The sequence below is a fragment of the Chlorocebus sabaeus genome, chromosome 11, assembly GCF_047675955.1.
Source record: "Chlorocebus sabaeus isolate Y175 chromosome 11, mChlSab1.0.hap1, whole genome shotgun sequence".
Lineage (NCBI taxonomy): Eukaryota > Metazoa > Chordata > Mammalia > Primates > Cercopithecidae > Chlorocebus > Chlorocebus sabaeus.
In genome coordinates this window covers 53,863,691-53,881,374 of record NC_132914.1, presented here as the reverse complement: position 1 = coordinate 53,881,374, position 17,684 = coordinate 53,863,691, and the positions used below count along the sequence as shown (strand labels likewise).

The following is a 17,684-nucleotide window of genomic DNA, read 5'->3' as shown; positions in this document are numbered from 1 at the left end:
GCGCCGTAGTGGTTAGGTTGAGGCGCTAGGCGTGGGGGAGAACTGGGGAAACTGGAATTTCCCGCGGAGCTGACAGCGCTTGCGCTCCCCCTACTCGTTGTAATTCCACGCGCTCCAAAATATCCGCCATGGAGAAATCTTGGTAATGACCCATTCCCCGTAAGCATCCCAGGAACACATCTGACCCTTGCCCTATCCCCCTCCTCGCCGCCGCCGTGGGAGAATTCTGGATAACCGATTTCTCTGATTCCCCCAGAGAATTCTGGGTAACTAGCCGTTTCCACCACCTTCCCCTGCCCCCGCCCCAATTGTGGGTAACTGGCCATTATTGTTTTCCTCTGGGGAATCCTAGGTAGCTATTGGAGAGGATTCTGGGAAACTGACTTCTCGTTCTCCCCACTGTCCAACCCATCCGTCCTCACCCCCAATTCTGGGAGAAAGCACCTTAGATCCCTCTACCTAACGCCAACCCCTGCAGTTCTCGCTCCCTTCACCTGATGATTCAGGGCTGAACCAGGCAAGTGAGCAGTCCAAAGTGAGAAGAAAGGGAAGTCAAGGATTAGGTTAGATATTGGGGTGGTGGAGAGTACAGAGGGCCTAGCGGAGGAGAGATAGGGACAACAGTTCTACCACTTCCACCCCCACTGCCCATCCCTCCCCTGCCTGCTTCCTCCTTTGGCTGGCAGTCTCATCCCTCATGCCTGCCTCATCTCCCTCCTGCCCCATAACTTAGAAGATCCTACGTACCAGTACCTGAACCTACCCTTGACTCAGCTACCTCTTTCCCCTTACAGGCCAGGATGTCCATTCTAGGCCCACCGGTGCTGTCTTGCTGAAGGTTGGGTCAGGCGTCTAAAGGGACGGTGGTAAGGGAGGGTGTGACATAGGTGTAAGCTGCCATCGTCATCATGAACTTTGAGGGTCTGGACCCTGGACTGGCAGAGTATGCGCCAACCATGCATTCTGCCCTGGACCCTGTCCTGGATGCCCACCTGAACCCAAGTCTGCTACAGAATGTGGAGCTGGACCCAGAGGGAGTGGCCTTGGAGGCTCTTCCCGTCCAGGAATCAGTGCACATAATGGAAGGTGTCTACTCTGAATTGCACAGCGTGGTGGCTGAAGTGGGTGTACCTGTCTCCGTCTCACACTTTGACTTGCACGAGGAGATGCTGTGGGTGGGGAGCCACGGGGTAAGAACTGTACCCCTTTGTGAGGGCTGAAAGATGTTGAAGGTCTTTATCTGGTCTTAACCCAAGGACAGCTGCTTTGCAAATAGCCAGTACTGAGGAGTTGTAGTGATGAGACAGCTGGGTCTGGTTGGAGGGATAAAGGGAGAATCTAGGATCTAGGAATAAATGACATATTCTTCATCAGAAGGCATCCCCCGGTTTTTTTTTTGTTTTTTTTTTTTTTGAGACAGGGTCTTGCTCTGTCGCCCTAGGCTGGAGTGCAATGGCACAATGTGATCATGGCTCACTGAAGCATCAACCTCCTGGGCTCACACAGTCCTCCCACTTTAGCCTCTCAAGTAGCTGGGACTACAGGTGTGCGCAACCAAAACCAGCTAATTTTAAAAAAATTGTTTAGTCTTACTCTGTTGCCCAGGCTTGTCTCAAACTCCTGAACTCAAATGGTCCTCCTGCATAGGGCTGCCAAAGTGCTGGGGTTACAGGTGTGAGCCACGGCGCCTGGCCAGCATCCTGCTTTTGTCACAGTTGCCCATCCAGTGTTTTGATTTATATTGATAGTTGTACCCATCACTTAGTCTGTAGCCATCCAAATCTAATCTCTATTGCTATTGCCCCACCTCTGTTTTCTATTTTTATTATTATAGAATATTTAATGTATCATTCTGCATATCTTATCTTGAATCATTTTGTCTTCTCTGGCTGATTTTAATCTCTCTCAGAGTAGTTATCAATCTTAATTTTTTAAAATCTGTATCCCTATTGCCAATATGCTATGGTGCCCAAAGGCTTTATAAGAAATACTATGCTGTTCAGCCGGGCGCGGTGGCTCACATCTGTAATCCCAGCGCTTTGGGAGGCCGAGGCAGGCGGATCACGAGGTCAGGAGATCGAGACCATCCTGGCTGACATGGTGAAACCCTGTCTCTAGTAAAAATACAAAAAATTAACTGGGCGTGGTGGCCGGTGCCTGTAGTCCCAGCTACTTGGGAGGCTGAGGCAGGAAAATCGCTTGAACCCGGGAGGCAGAGGTTGCAGTGAGCCAAGATCACACCACTGCACTCCAGCCTGGGTGACACAGCGAGACTCTGTCTCAAAAAAAAAGAAAAAAAAGAAACACTATGCTATCCTTTGTTTACTAATTGACTTCTTAGGTCATGAATTGTTTTTCCATTAGAAGGGATGAATTTTGTGTGTGTGATTCATTCAGTTTAGTAGGCAGTGTCTACTGCTATGCTAGGCACTGTGAATAAAGCTAAATAAAACATAATCCTTGCCCTCAAGGAGTTTACAGGACAGTGAGCTAAAAAACATATACAAAAACAGATAATTTCATGGTACTAAGCACCAGTGTGAAAATCTGTACTGGATGCTGGACAGGATGGAGGATAGTCAGGGCATCCAGAAGGATGTAACCCCTGAATTGAGTCTTGAATGATGAGTAGAAATGAGATGAAAAAGATAGGAAAAGGCTGTCTTAGCATAGGATAAGCAAAGATTCCAAAGATATACAAAGCTTGGTGAGTACAAAATTCCGGAACTACAAGCAATTGGGATTTACCGGACTAGAGGAGGTAGACATTTATTCATTCAACCAGTGTTTTTTTGAGCCATATACTAGGTGTCAGACCTTGCTCTAAAGTCTAGGTTTGGAATAAGCAAGTAAACAGGAAAACATTACAATACATTCAGGTGTTGATTAGTACTCTTAAGAAAAATGCTGGGCATGGTGGCTCACACCTGTAATCCCAGCACTTGGGGAGGCCAAAGCAGGCGCATCACCTGAGGTCACGAGTTCAAGACCATCCTGGCCAAACGTGGTGAAACCCCATCTCTACTGAAAATACAAAAATTAGCTGGGTGTGGGGACAGGCACCTGTAATCCCAGCTACTTGGGAGGCTGAGGCAGAATTGCTTGAACCTGGGAGGCAGAGGTTGCAGTGAGCTGAGATCGCACCACTGCACTCCTGCCTGGGTGACAGAGCAAGACTCCGTCTCAAAAAAAAAAGAAAAAGAAAAATACAGTGAGGCCAGGCACAGTGGCACCTGTAATCCCGGCACTTTGATAAGCCAAGGTGGGAGGGTTGGTTGAGCCCAAGAGTTCAAGACCAGCCTGGGCAATATAGCAAGACCCCATCTCTATTAAAAGAGAAATACAGTTGAGTAAGGGGGTTGAGGTAATGAAGGGTGGGAAAGGTTGCTATTTTGTTTGGTTTTGTAGTGTTTTAATTTTAATCTTTTTTCCTAATGGCTCTTTTAGAAACAATGTTGCTACTTTAGATAGTTGGTCAGGAGTTCTCTCTGATAAAGTAACATTTGAATAGAGACTTGAATGCAGCACCAAAAAGGGGAACAAGGAGGCAGAGCCCCATGCCTCTAACTCATCCTTGTGCCTCTCCTTTACTATTCTAGGCCCTCTAGAACGGAGGGAAGGACCCATGTTCCTTGGGAAGGAACATTCTAGAGAACTTCATATGCCATGTTAAAATAGCTTGGACCTTGAACTTGAACCTTCAGGCCACTGAAGGCCTTTTTTTTTTTTTTTTTTTTTTAAGACAGACTCTCACTCAGTTGCCCAGGTTGGAGTGTAGTGGTGCCATCTCAGCTCACTGCAACCTCTGCCCCCCAGGTCCAAGTAATCCTCCTGCCTCAGCCTCCCGAGTAGCTGGGACTACAGGTGTGCACCACCATGCCCAGCTAATTTTTGTATTTTTAGTAGAGATGGGGTTTCACCATGTTGGCCAGGCTGGTTTCAAACTCCTGGCCTCAAGTGATCCACCTGCCTCGGCATCCCAAAGTGCTGGGATTACAGCATGAGCCACGGCGCCCAGCCTCAGATTTAGGAAATATTTAGGAAGCAAAATAGGCCAGGCGCGGTGACTCACACCTGTAATCCCAGCATTTTGGGAGGCCGAGGCAGGTGGATCACCTGAGGTCAGGATTTTGAAGCCAGCCTGGCCAACATGGTGAAACCCCCTTTCTACTAAAAATACAAAAAATTAGCTAGACGTGGTGGCGCATGTCTGTAATCCTAGCTACTTGGGAGACTGAGGCAGGAGAATTGCTTAAACCCGGGAGTCAGAGGTTGCAGTGAGCTGAGATCGTGCCATTACACTCCAGCCTGGGCAACAAGAGTGAAACTCCATCTCAAAAATTAATACATAAATAAAATATTCTAAAAATCCTTGGTTATCTAGTGGTTAGGAAAAAATAAATAGGACTTGACTGTCAGATATATGGCTTGGTCAACTAGGTAGATCTTGGTACCGTAGAGAATACAGTAAGAAAAATTGAAATGAAATAAAAATGGTGAATTTAATTTAGGATGTCATGAGTTTGAGGTTATGATGGGATATTTAAGGAGGTTTAGTAGTTACCGTCATCTTCTTGGTATCCATGTGGGATTGGTTCCAGGATCCAAAGATACCAGATACCAAAATTCAAGGATGCCTAAATCCCTTATAGAAAATGATATAGTATTTGCATATAACCTTATGCACATCCTCCCAGATGTGAAACATAAGAAAGTCAGCTGGCCAGTAGGGAATTGGACTATGTCCCTGACTTTCTATAGACTGTAACCAAGTGAGCCATTACCTATTCAGCAGGGTCATTGTGAGGATAAAATGAGGTAGAGTTTACAAAAATACTGTGTAACACATTAAACAAACATAAGACAGTATTATCAGTGTCTTTATCACTAAGATTGACTGGTTCCTAGCCTTTTGCCTTAGTTGCTCCTGGTCACAAAGGCCAAGCAAGAAAGGATCAAGGCTGAGCCATGCTCAGTCCCTGACCTGGCCGTAGGATGGCCCTTGCCCCTCCACTCTAAGTGTCTCTGTTGTCTTTGTCCTCTATAGGGCCATGCCACTTCATTTTTTGGCCCAGCCTTGGAGCGCTACTCATCCTTTCAAGTCAATGGCAGTGATGATATTCGGCAGATCCACAGCCTGGAGAATGGTATCCTTTTTCTCACCAAGAACAATCTCAAGTACATGGCCCGTGGGGGCCTCATTATATTTGATTACCTGTAAGTGGCTTCTCAGCTCTGGACTGGGAATGAGGATGCCTTATAGGGTGGGAAGGCTAAGGGACTGGCAGCTTATAAGGCCTGGGCCCCTTAGCCTTTCCTCTCCCCAATAGGCTAGATGAGAATGAGGATATGCACAGTCTCCTACTGACTGACAGCAGCACTCTACTCATTGGTGGGCTGCAGAATCACATACTAGAGATTGATCTTAACACTGTCCAGGAGACTCAGAAGGTACAAGCCTGGAGCAAGAAAGACCTATGCAGGGTCTGAGGTTGTTGAGGGGACAGGGTATGTTTGGGCTGGTAATGTGCCTGAGATGTGGGTGTGACCTTTCTGTTCCCTTGGTCTGTGGGAAAAATCATTCTCGCTGGTTTTTCCTGCTTCCCTCTCCAGTATGCAGTAGAGACGCCGGGAGTCACCATCATGAGACAGACAAATCGCTTCTTCTTCTGCGGCCACACGTCTGGCAAGGTGGCCAAGTTCCATTTCTCTTCCCACTGCAGGACCCTGTTTCACTAGATACCTGATTGGGATCTGCTTTCCCTTAACTCTGGGGTGTAGTTGGATTGGAGATGAGGGATGAGTGGAGTGAATTCACTTCCTACTCAGTGATGTTCTACTATGAGATTATTTTGCAGTTTGATGTTTTCTATGATAATGAAGTCTCCTCGAAGCGCCTTCCAGCTCTGGGCTTCTCTGTTTGCCTTTTCTGTGCTTTAAGTTTCCCTATCCTAAAGCCCTAGTTCCTTTGGTGGGGACCCCACTGGGTTAGGTAGGTGGCAGTTATTTTTCCTGATAACAGAATTTGCAGATAACTGAATTTATTTTTTATTTTTTTTTTAGGTTTCCCTGAGAGATCTCCGTACTTTTAAGGTGGAACATGAGTTTGATGCCTTCTCAGGAAGTCTTTCAGATTTTGATGTGCATGGCAACCTGCTAGCTTCCTGCGGCTTCTCCAGCCGCCTCACTGGCCTGGCCTGCGACCGTTTCCTCAAGGTGTATGATTTGCGCATGATGCGTGCCATCACACCACTTCAAGTACATGTGGATCCTGCCTTCTTGCGCTTCATTCCTACATATACTTCTCGTCTTGCTATCATCTCTCAGTCAGGTATGAAGGGCATATGGGATTGGGTAGGAGGGATCAATGAGCAAAGGAGAGCTAGAACCTGAATGAGTACTCATCCAGAAACCTCTTTGTTGGGGAAAGAAGTAACCTTTCATCAGGGTCTCAGGGTTTTACTTGGGTTTGGCCAGAGATTAGAGCTTTTATTTTCTTGAATGTGAGGAACATGGAAAAAGGTAAAGATAAAGTAGGCAAAGTAACTGTAGAATTACTCTTTGCTGAGTAGCAAACCATCTGTGGTTTATGGAAGGCATCAGGTGACATTCTGTCTCTAGGCATGGATTTGGGGCCCATCTTGTCCTGAAATCGGGAAGAGGATAGGAAGGGCATAAGAGTATGGCTCTCTTTCACTTTCTAGAGCTCAGTGGGTTTCTTCCTCCTTTGTAGGGCAGTGCCAGTTCTGTGAACCCACAGGCCTAGCCAACCCAGCAGATATCTTTCATGTGAATCCTGTGGGGCCTCTGCTAATGACATTTGACGTGTCAGCCAGCAAGCAGGCCCTGGCGTTTGGGGATTCTGAGGGCTGTGTGCACCTCTGGACTGATTCCCCGGAGCCCTCCTTCAACCCCTACTCCCGTGAGACTGAGTTTGCTTTGCCGTGTCTCGTGGACTCACTGCCTCCTCTGGACTGGAGCCAGGACCTGCTGCCTCTTTCCCTCATCCCTGTCCCACTCACCACTGACACACTTCTCTCTGATTGGCCTGCTGCCAACTCTGCTCCAGCTCCCAGGTTGTACCCTACCTCTGGGCCAAAAGGTGGGAGGGATGGGGAAAGGGCAAAGATATCAGAATTCTCTGCTAGCCTTGTTATTATTCTACTACTTTCCTGATTTTTGTCTACCTTCAGTATTTTCTTTTTCTCTGGACCCTTGGGGATTGGGGAGTGGATCTGTGTACACCACAACCATTTAAGTCCTAGAACTATACTGGATTGTAGGCGAGCACCACCTGTGGATGCAGAGATTCTGCGCACCATGAAGAAGGTGGGCTTCATTGGCTATGCGCCCAATCCTCGCACCAAGCTGCGCAATCAGGTGTGTTCAGAGTGGAGGATCAGCCCCCACCCCAGCCCACTGAAGTTTCTCCTGTCTTTTTCCTTTACTAGTCTTTCTTTTGTTTTTAGATCCTGTTGGTAACCTACCGAATTGATGGAACTATGCTAGGTGTTAGGAGGATTCAAAGATAGAGAAGCTAGGGTCCTTGCTGTTAGGAAATTTAGTATTTGGTTGGTGAAGAGAAGACATAGCCATATCAGACATTATGTTCTGTTGTTAAATGCTGAAGGAATGTCATAAGCATTTAGTGCCAGAGCTGTTTGGAGAGAAAATGTTACTCCAGGCTAAAGTGACCAAGGAAGGTGTAATGAAAGAGCTGGGTATTAAGCTGGAAAGGTGGGATATAAGTTAAGTAGATAGAAACAGAGGAGAATATCCAAGATGAGAGAAGAGTGTTAGCAAAGGTCTCAAGAGGCATACATGCAAAACATATATCTGAGGGGGACTATATGAGTATACCAGTCTGGCCAGAGTAGATGTTGGTATTGGGATGTAGTGAGAGATTAAAGTTAGAAGTGGCCAGATTGTGAAGCTTTGAACACCAGTTTATAATAGAGGAAGTAATACACAGAAAGCAGCATTCTACAAGGGTTAATTTGGTAGTGGTGTGCTGGACAGAGTGAATATAGGGAGACCAGTGTGGATGCCATCACAGTTGTCCAGCTGTGCTGAAGCAGAGTGTTGGCAGTGGAAATAGAAAGGAAGCAGTAGATGCTGAGAATGCTATGAATGTAGAAGGTTCAGGACTTGGTGGCTGTTTCAATGTTGGGATAAATGAGGGTGAAGCCAAAGATGACAAGACATCCAACAAGGTTACCTCTTCTTAAAATCCCTAGATACCTTACAGACTCAAGGAGTCAGACAGTGAATTTGACAGCTTCAGCCAGGTCACTGAGTCACCAGTAGGACGAGAAGAGGAGCCACATCTCCACATGGTTTCTAAGAAATACCGCAAGGTGCTGGGGGACATCAGGGCCTGTGGGATGTGAGGAAAGGTACCCTAGGAAGGAAATCATATGAGAAAGGATTGAAGGACTCAGTCAGGAGACCTTCAGCTATCACCCTGGACCCAGGAGGAAGGTTCTAGGAAAGGCTATGGCTACTGGAAAGATTTGGGGACTCTGAGGATATCCTTGTCTTGCTCAGACTATTTCTGCCTTAGGTGACCATCAAATATTCCAAGCTAGGCCTGGAGGACTTTGACTTCAAACACTACAATAAGACCTTGTTTGCTGGATTAGAGCCCCACATCCCCAACGCCTACTGTAACTGCATGATCCAGGTAAGGGCTGGGTATTCCTACAACTTGAACGTGCCTACTGCTTTCTTTCTTCCCTATGGCCACTCGACCCTACGCTTTCCAGGTCTCCTCAGCCATGCTCACTTTACTATGGTCTCCTCTACAATTCTTTCTTGCCTCTACAACTTTCAAGTCTCCTCTGAGCTCCACTGATTTGGTGGACTCACTGCTTCGGTGGACTCCTGCTGTGTATTTTCCACCAGCTCACTTAACTTTCATATTTCTCCTCACCCCTAGGCCAGTTTCCTACATCAGTTCTTCTGCTTTTCCCTCCAGGTGCTCTATTTCCTGGAGCCTGTACGTTGTCTAATTCAAAACCACCTTTGCCAGAAGGAGTTCTGTCTGGCATGTGAGCTGGGCTTCCTCTTTCACATGTTGGACCTCTCTCGTGGTGACCCTTGCCAGGTCAGTACCTGGAGACCTGAGACACTTAAAATGGAAGGGGAAGGAAGGTGGATACAAAAGAGAAAATAACCCCTTTCCACCAACACATTTCCAGGGCAGTAATTTTCTTCGGGCATTCCGTACTATTCCTGAGGCCTCAGCCCTTGGTCTGATCCTGGCTGACTCAGATGAGGCTTCAGGTAAGGGCAATCTGGCCAGGCTCATTCAGAGGTGGAATCGCTTCATTCTCACTCAACTGCATCAAGATATGCAGGAGCTGGAAGTACCACAGGCTTATCGAGGTGCTGGAGGCAGGTATGAAATCAGGATAGAAATAGTTAAAGCCATCATGACAGGCCCCTCTGTGATTTAAAGGGTCTCCTAACTTCCTCAATGTGTATATATCATCCTCTCCACTCTTAGCAGCTTTTGCTCATCGGGGGACTCTGTTATTGGGCAGCTCTTCAGCTGTGAGATGGAGAACTGCAGCCTCTGCCGCTGTGGCAGCGAGACCGTGCGAGCCTCATCCACCCTGCTTTTCACACTCTCCTACCCTGATGGTAGCAACAGTGGTGTACCCTTCAGCTCTGTTGGGAAGGCTCCCCAAAATGTCCTTTAATATCAGGGAGAGGGTGTTGGGGACTAACTGTGGGTAGAGGGGAGAACCAGGAGTAAAGCATCTAATTTTCCCTCAGATAAAACTGGGAAGAACTATGACTTTGCTCAGGTGCTGAAGCGAAGCATCTGCCTGGACCAGAATACACAGGCCTGGTGTGACAACTGTGAAAAGTACCAGCCCACGGTGAGTGGACTGTTGGACTGGACTAGAGTCCTGGTCCTGCCATGGAGATTCAGCACCATCCCATGTGGAGCTGGCTCTGTCAGCACTGCCATCCAGGGATCTCTGGTGGAGTGAGGAATCCCAGTTTGAGGACACAGACCCAGGTCCCTGTTCAGACTCCTTTTCCTGTACGTTCCCTGCCATTCCTTGTTTGTTTTTTCCTCTCAGATTCAGACCCGCAACATCCGCCATCTGCCAGATATTCTTGTCATCAATTGTGAGGTGAACAGCTCAAAAGAGGCTGATTTCTGGAGAATGCAGGCTGAGGTAAGGACTCAGACTAGAAACAGGGCTTCAGGAATAATTTTTCATTTTATCCCCGTTCTGACCTCCATACATGATTATGTTCCTGAAGAACTGGATGTTTTTCTTTTGTGTTCAGGTTGCCTTCAAGATGACAGTAAAGAAACATGGTGGGGAAATCTCCAAGAACAAGGAGTTTGCTTTGGCTGATTGGTAGGTGCTGTCTTGGGAGTTGTCAAATGATTGAATTGTCCAGTGGCTCCTCTTGTCAAGATCTCTTTCAGAACAAATTTCCAATTCTTCTGACCTGATAGGAAGGAACTAGGGAGTCCAGAGGGTGTGCTGGTATGTCCCTCCATTGAGGAGTTGAAGAATGTCTGGCTTCCTTTCTCCATTCGCATGAAGATGACCAAGAACAAAGGGCTGGATGTTTGCAATTGGACTGATGGGGATGAGATGCAGGTTGTTGAAAAACTGGGAAGAGGAAAGGGAATAAGGGAGAGAAGGTGGGGCAGAAGGTAAAGGAGGGCAGGGGAAGGTGAAACTTAGCAGAGGGAAAAGGAAGAGAATAAGGCCTAGTATTTACCTGTTAGGGGATTTTCCGTAGTCACTCAGTTCAGTGTTGGGGTCCTAGATGGGCTAGGATGGAGATAACCCACCCTGGTACCCCATCCCCTATACGCCCAACTCCCTGTCCTCTGTCCCCATTCCCCTCCCTTCCCCATCCTTAAACTTAGCTTAGCAGCCTGGGTACCCCCCTCACAGTGGGGCCCAGCCAGGGCAGAGGAGGAGCATGGTGTCTATGTGTATGACCTGATGGCTACTGTGGTACACATCCTGGACTCACGCACAGGGGGCAGCCTGGTGGCTCACATCAAAGTTGGAGAGACCTACCACCAGCGCAAGGAGGTGAGTGAGGTTATAGAGGGCAGGAACACTCCTGGGATGGCCACAGTGAGTCCCAGATCTGTCCTTAAGTCTGAGACAGTGGTCTAGCCATCACTTTGTATCGCCACAGGCTTTCTTTATATTTCCATAGGGCGTTACTCACCAGCAGTGGTATCTGTTCAATGACTTTCTTATTGAACCTATTGATAAGGTTAGTTGCAACATGTTCTCTTTCTTCTTTCATTTCCCCTTTTCCTAGCATCCTTATCTTTAGGGCCCTATAGAATGCCAGGCAGATTCAACAGGGAGGGAAGAAGGAATCCTCAGAAATAAAAACCATTAGCACTTAAAAATAGCACCTAAAAAAAAAACAAACAAACTAGCACCTGAGTCCTGGCCTCTTGTCTGAAGTGGGGAAAAGGAAAGGGGTGATATACATTAGCCATAAGTGCTTTTTCTCTTCTATAGCATGAAGCTGTGCAGTTTGACATGAATTGGAAAGTACCTGCAATCCTTTATTATGTCAAACGGAATCTCAATTCCAGATACAACCTGAACAGTAAGTGCTACACAGTAGACCCAAGTGTGTGGGCAGTTTAGATTGGGCTTCAGGATGAGATCTGGGACATTGCTTGCAAGTACTTAGGATTGGTAACTAGTGTTAATATTTCTGGAGATACTAAAGAGATTCCTGTTTATCAGACCTTAAATTTAGAAGCACGAAATCCAGCCTGAGCAACATAGCAAGACCCCATCTCTTAAATTTTTTTTTTTTTTTTTTTTTTTTTTTTTTTTTTTTTTTTTTTTTTGAGATGGAGTCTCACTGTGTCACCCAGGCTGGAGTGCAATGGCACAGTCTCGGCTCACTGAAACCTCTGCCTCCTGGGTTCAAGCGATTCTCCTGCCTCAGCCTCCTGAGTAGCTGGGATTACAGATGCCCGCCACCACGCCTGGCTAATTTTTTTGTATTTTTAGTAGAGACAGGGTTTCACCATGTTGGTCAGGCTGGTCTCGAACTCCTAACCTCATGATCTGCCCGCCTCGGCCTCCCAAAGTGCTGGAATTACAGGCGTAAGCAACCACACCCAGCCTAAAAAAAATTCTCTTTTTTTTTTTTTTAATTAGCCTGTGTAGGCCAGGCACAGTGGCTTATGGCCTGTAATCCCAGCATTTTGGGAGGCTGAGGAGGGCAGATCACTTGAGCTCAAGACCAGTCTGGGCAACATGGTGAAACCCTGTCTCTACAAAAATTACAAAAAGTAGCCGGGTGTGGTGATGTGCTCCTGTTGTCTCAGCTACTTGAGAGGCTGAGGCAGGAGAATCACTTCAGCCTGGGAGTCGGAGGTTTCAGTGAGTCGAGATTGCATCATTGCACTCTAGCCTGGGTGACAAGAGTGAAACCCTGTCTCAAAAAAAAAAAAAAAAAAAATTTAGCTGAGTGTGGTAGCATATACTTGTGGTCCCAGCTAAAGCTGGAGAGGCTGAGGTGGGAAGATCACCTGAGCCCAGGAGGCCAAGGCTACAGTGAGTAAGCCATGATTGTACCAGAGTGTACTCCAGCCTAGGCAACTGGATGAGACCGCTTTTTTTTTTTTTTTTTTTTTTTGACAGAGTATTACTCTTGTTGCCCAGGCTGTAGTGCAATGGCACAATTTCGGCTCACTGTGACCTCCACTCCCAGGTTCAAGCAGTTCTCCTGCCTCAGCCTCCCGAGTAGCTGGGACTACAGGTGCCTGCCACCATGCCCGGCTAATTTTTTGTATTTTTAGTAGAGATGGGGTTTCACCATGTTGGCCAGGTTGGTTTTGAACTCCTGACCTCGTGATCTGCCTGCCTTGGCCTCCCAAAATGCTGGGATTACAGCCGTGAGCCACGGTGCCCAGCCTGAGACCCTGTCTTTAAAAAAAAAAAAGAAAAAACAACGCTCTAAATCTTGAGAGTGGAGTGGAAATGAGATGAGGGGGGACGTTTGGTCCGAATGGCTTAGGTTATGATGTTACATCTAATTATTATTTTTTGTGGGACAGAGTTTTGCTCTTGTTGCCCAGGCTGGAGTGCAATGGCGTGATCTTGGCTCACTGCGACCTCTGCCTCCCGGGTTCAAGTGATTCTCCTGCCTCAGCCTCCCAAGCAGTTGAGATTATAGGCAGGTGCCACTACGCCTAGCTAATTTTTTTGTTTTTTGTCTAATTAGTAGAGACGGGTTTTACCATGTTGGCCAGGCTGGTCTCAAACTCCTGACCTGGTGATCTGCCTGCCTTGGCCTCCCAAAGTACTGGAATTACAGGCATAAGCCACTGCGCCTGTCTCATGTCTAATTATTCTTACCCCAAATGAAGATCTCTTTTGGAGGTGAGCTCCTTTTTTTTTTTTTTTTTTTTTTTTTTTTTTTGAGATGAAGTCTTACTCTTGTTCCCCCAGGCTAGAGTGCGATGGCGTGATCTCGGCTCACTGCAACCTCTGCCTCCGGGGTTCAAGTGATTCTCCTGCCTCAGCCTCCTGAGTAGCTGGGATTACAGGCGCATACCACCACACCTGGCTAATTTTTGTATTTTTAGTAGAGACAGGGTTTCACCATGTTGGCCAGGCTGGTCTTACACTGCTGACCTCAGGTGATCTGCCCGCCTTGGCCTCCCAAAGTGCTGGGATTATAGGCATGAGTCACCACGCCCAGCTGTGAGCTCCTTATTAAGTACCTATTTGGTATCTTTAAACCATAGTTTCTCTGTAACCTTTTTCTGGATTCTCTAAACTAAGGTCCAAGTGAAAATCTTATTCTTTATTCTCTGTGGTCTTTTCTGGTTTTTTTCTCAGCATGTTTGTTGATAATTTTGTGATGTGACCTGCTCTACCTGTCCCATTTATCAGACATGATCTTTTTTCTCACGTGCTTTGATTATTGAGGGGTCACAGTGAAGACCCAGAGTCTATCAGCCACATTGGGCTTCTCTTCCCTAGTCACTTCGCTATCCAAGCCCTGTGTCCTCTTCATTCTCCCTTCTAGTCAAGAACCCTATTGAGGCAAGTGTCTTGCTGGCTGAAGCCTCGCTGGCACGGAAGCAGCGGAAAACACATACTACCTTTATTCCACTGATGCTGAATGAGATGCCACAGATTGGGGACCTGGTGGGTCTGGATGCTGAGTTTGTCACCCTTAATGAGGTAACCAAGACCAAAGGGATGGGGCATTGGAAGAGAACTCTCAGGATATTAGGAGTTGTAAGCATTTCTCTGATTTCCTTATTAACTCTTCTCATGTAGGAGGAAGCAGAGTTACGCAGTGATGGTACCAAGTCTACCATTAAACCAAGTCAGATGTCAGTAGCCAGGATTACCTGTGTCCGGGGCCAGGGACCTAATGAGGGTATCCCCTTCATTGATGACTACATCTCTACCCAGGAGCAGGTATTAAGATACAGAGATGCAAGTGAGGCACACCCTGGTGCTTATGTACAGTGCTCAAGAACCCAGGGAAGAGTGATAGGGGAAAACTCCACCTCACTTCCTGAAAAAGACTTGTCCTTTTCTCTATTCCTAGGTGGTGGATTACTTGACTCAATACTCGGGTATAAAGCCTGGTGACCTCGATGCCAAAATTTCCTCCAAGCACCTAACAACTCTCAAGTCTACCTACTTAAAGCTTCGTTTTCTCATTGACATTGGAGTCAAGTTTGTGGGTCATGGCCTGCAGAAGGACTTCCGGGTCATCAACCTGATGGTTTGGCAGGGCTCTTTTAAGAGTCTTCTTGTGAGAGTGGGCCCCTCAGGGTATACATTGTGCCTTCAGAGAATGGGAAATTATAGTCCCCTACCTTAAGTCTCCCCCTCTTTTATCTTTGCCAGGTGCCCAAGGACCAAGTCCTTGATACTGTCTACCTGTTCCACATGCCCCGAAAACGAATGATTTCCCTGCGATTCCTTGCTTGGTACTTTCTGGGTGAGTTGCTCTGCCTTGTAGGCCCCTGTGGTGTACATTAATAGCAGAAGCAGCCATTTAAAAAAAAAGAAATCGTGTCCTTTGCAGCAACATGGATGGAGCTGTGGGCCATCATACTAAGTGAACTAACTCAGAAACAGAAAATCAGATACCACATATTCTCACTTATAAGTTGGAACTAAACAATGAGTACATATGGACGTAAGGATGGAAATAATAGACACTGGGGACTCTAAAAGTGGGGTTGGTGGGGGATGGGTGAGGGTTGAAAATTACATATTGGCTGCATAGTTCACTATTTGCATATTAGGGATACCAGAAGCCCAGTCCTCACCAGTACATGATATACCCATGTAGCAAACATGCACATGTACCCCAAATCTAAAATAAAATTTAAACATAAAAAATAAAAGCATGGGGGGAAAAGAAAAAGTAGGAAAAGTGTTAGAGGACAAAGTGGGAGTAGGGGTGACCCTCAGTTAGTGGTGACAGTTACTAATGGATTTAATTAACTTCAATATCCCTTCTGTGCAATGAAGAAGATGTTTGACAATTTCCCTTAAGGACAGTCAGGCTTTTTAGTTTTCTGGAGTCAGGTAGGAGTGGGGAGACATGTTCCTACCTCCCTTTGCTGGGTCCCAAACTATTCCACCTTTACTTACCCCAGACCTGAAGATTCAAGGGGAAACCCATGACAGTATTGAGGATGCACGCACAGCCCTTCAGCTCTACCGAAAGTATCTGGAGCTAAGCAAAAATGGCACTGAGCCTGAGTCTTTCCACAAGGTGCTCAAGGGTCTTTATGAGAAGGGCCGAAAGATGGACTGGAAGGTGCCTGAGCCTGAGGGCCAAACAAGTCCCAAGAGTAAGACCTGGGATGGGACAAGGGAAACTGGACTGGGTGGATTTTGTATTTTGTTTGTAACAGGGTCTCACTCTTACCCAGGCTGAAGTGCAGTAGCGTGATTACAGCTCACTGCAGCCTCGACTTCCTGGGCTCAAGTGATTCTCCCACCTCAGACTCCCAAGTACCTGGGACAACAGGCACACACCACCACACCCAGCTAATTTTTGTACTTTTTGTAGAAACAGGGTTTTGCCATGTTGCCCAGGCTGGTCTTAAACTCCTGGGCTCAAGCGATCCATCCACCTTGGGCTCACAAAGTGCTGGGATTACAGGCATGAGCCCAGCGCCCCCAACTGGGTGGATTTTGATTGCACATATGGAGAATAGCACTTCACAGTTTACAAAGCACTTCATCCTCCTAACATTCAGTGAAATACATTTTATCAAAACTCTCCATTAACTATAACTTCCTCTTGCCCAAGTCTAAAATGTTCAGGGAAGGTCCATGCCCTTTTTTCTCTTGCATTTTTCCTTCATAGGAAGTAATGAGAAGATGCTTTTTTCTCTACTCAGCTTGAATCATGCTTTTGGTTTTGTCTCTGACAGATGCAGCTGTCTTCTCCTCAGTGCTGGCGCTCTGACTACCCTTCCCAAAGAACCACTACCCTCTCCCTTTACTGTTCTATAGCCCCAGAACTGGGAGATGGCTTCCTTAGTTGGCTATACCTTGTCCACTTCCAGTACTGGACGTGCTCAGGGTCTAGAGTCTCAGATGGTGCTATTAATAGAACTGGAACACAGCAGAATTGTTGCAAAGGTTCTAGGAGCCAGATTCATTCCTCCTTCATCCTTTGCAAAACAGTGGCACAGAAACAGAGTCTAGAATTGACCCAGATGGAAAGTAATTGGTATTCTTAATATCCTGGGTCACTAATATCCAGGCAGAGAAGCTCCTGGAACCATAATTGTCAGTTCCTAGCTGGCTAGGGATTGAAGTCCTGGACAGCGACAGAGGATACCACGGTAGTTCAAGACAGCACAAGTCACCAACTGCTTCAGGGATGCCTGGAGGGGCCAGCAAGTAGAGTGTTGGTGGCCCAAACAAACCAGTGTTGCCAATACCATTGCCAAAAGGGCCTTTGGATCCTGGACAAAGCTTGGCTGCTGGCTTCATTTATTCCTGCTGATGGCTGAGAAGCATCTGTCTTCCATCCACTCTCCTGTCCCAAGTTTTGTTCCGTTTTTTAAAAATTTGTTGTAAACTGCATGTTTTATAAAATAAAAACAAAATACCGTTTGTCATTTATCTCATTAGGGAACTGCTAGTGTGGGTTCTCTGGCTTCAGTCTTCCTCTCCTTCCTTTGAAGGTAAAGGTCCGGAATCCAAAGTTATGGATATGAAAGGGTATAATTAGGCCAGGCGCAGTGGGTCACTTCTGTAATCCCAGCACTTTGGGAGGCCGAGGTGGGTGGATCAGGAGGTCAGGAGTTCAAGACCAGCGTGACGAAGATGGTGAAACCCCCGTCTCTACTAAAAATACAAAAATTAGCTGGGCGTGGTGGGTGGCGACTGTAATCCTAGCTAAGGCAGAGAATTGCTCGAACCCGGGAGACGGAGGTTGCAGTGCGCCAAGATTACGCCACTGTACGCCAGCCTGGGCAATAGGGCGAGACTCCGTCTCAACAAAAGGAAAAAAAAGGTATAATTATGCCTTTTCTGGGCAATGCTGGGTCTCTGCTGTAGCTGCCCAGTACCCTACGTCAGACTGAAGATGTACAGTACGGTTTCCCCGTTAATTGTGTAAGCCGACACTACAGGTCCCAGGATAGCTTGAGACCTGTA

General features: G+C 46.8%; 1 protein-coding gene across 10 annotated transcripts; it reads left to right on the top strand.

The window, feature by feature from the left end:
* Positions 1 to 2: 2 nt before the first annotated feature.
* Positions 3 to 17,138, top strand: PAN2 (poly(A) specific ribonuclease subunit PAN2). 10 transcript variants are annotated; one of them, XM_008003655.3, is made up of 26 exons: positions 3 to 142; positions 795 to 1,190; positions 5,048 to 5,217; positions 5,331 to 5,451; positions 5,614 to 5,691; positions 6,064 to 6,331; positions 6,734 to 7,076; positions 7,284 to 7,380; positions 8,238 to 8,357; positions 8,564 to 8,683; positions 8,978 to 9,106; positions 9,201 to 9,400; positions 9,512 to 9,645; positions 9,781 to 9,887; positions 10,095 to 10,193; positions 10,309 to 10,382; positions 10,484 to 10,631; positions 10,935 to 11,078; positions 11,209 to 11,268; positions 11,526 to 11,616; positions 14,062 to 14,219; positions 14,319 to 14,462; positions 14,596 to 14,775; positions 14,901 to 14,994; positions 15,662 to 15,859; positions 16,448 to 17,138. In XM_008003655.3, exons 2-26 carry the CDS (start codon positions 909 to 911, stop codon positions 16,480 to 16,482), a joined length of 3,594 nt encoding a protein of 1,197 aa, XP_008001846.1. In that variant the 5' UTR covers positions 3 to 142; positions 795 to 908; the 3' UTR covers positions 16,483 to 17,138. The 10 variants fall into 10 exon arrangements, with proteins under 10 accessions (XP_008001846.1, XP_008001845.1, XP_072876962.1 ...); XM_008003654.3 differs by having other exon boundaries at positions 9,509 to 9,645; XM_073020858.1 differs by lacking the exon at positions 3 to 142 and adding an exon at positions 174 to 266 and having other exon boundaries at positions 9,509 to 9,645.
* The last annotated feature ends 546 nt before the right edge of the window (positions 17,139 to 17,684 follow it).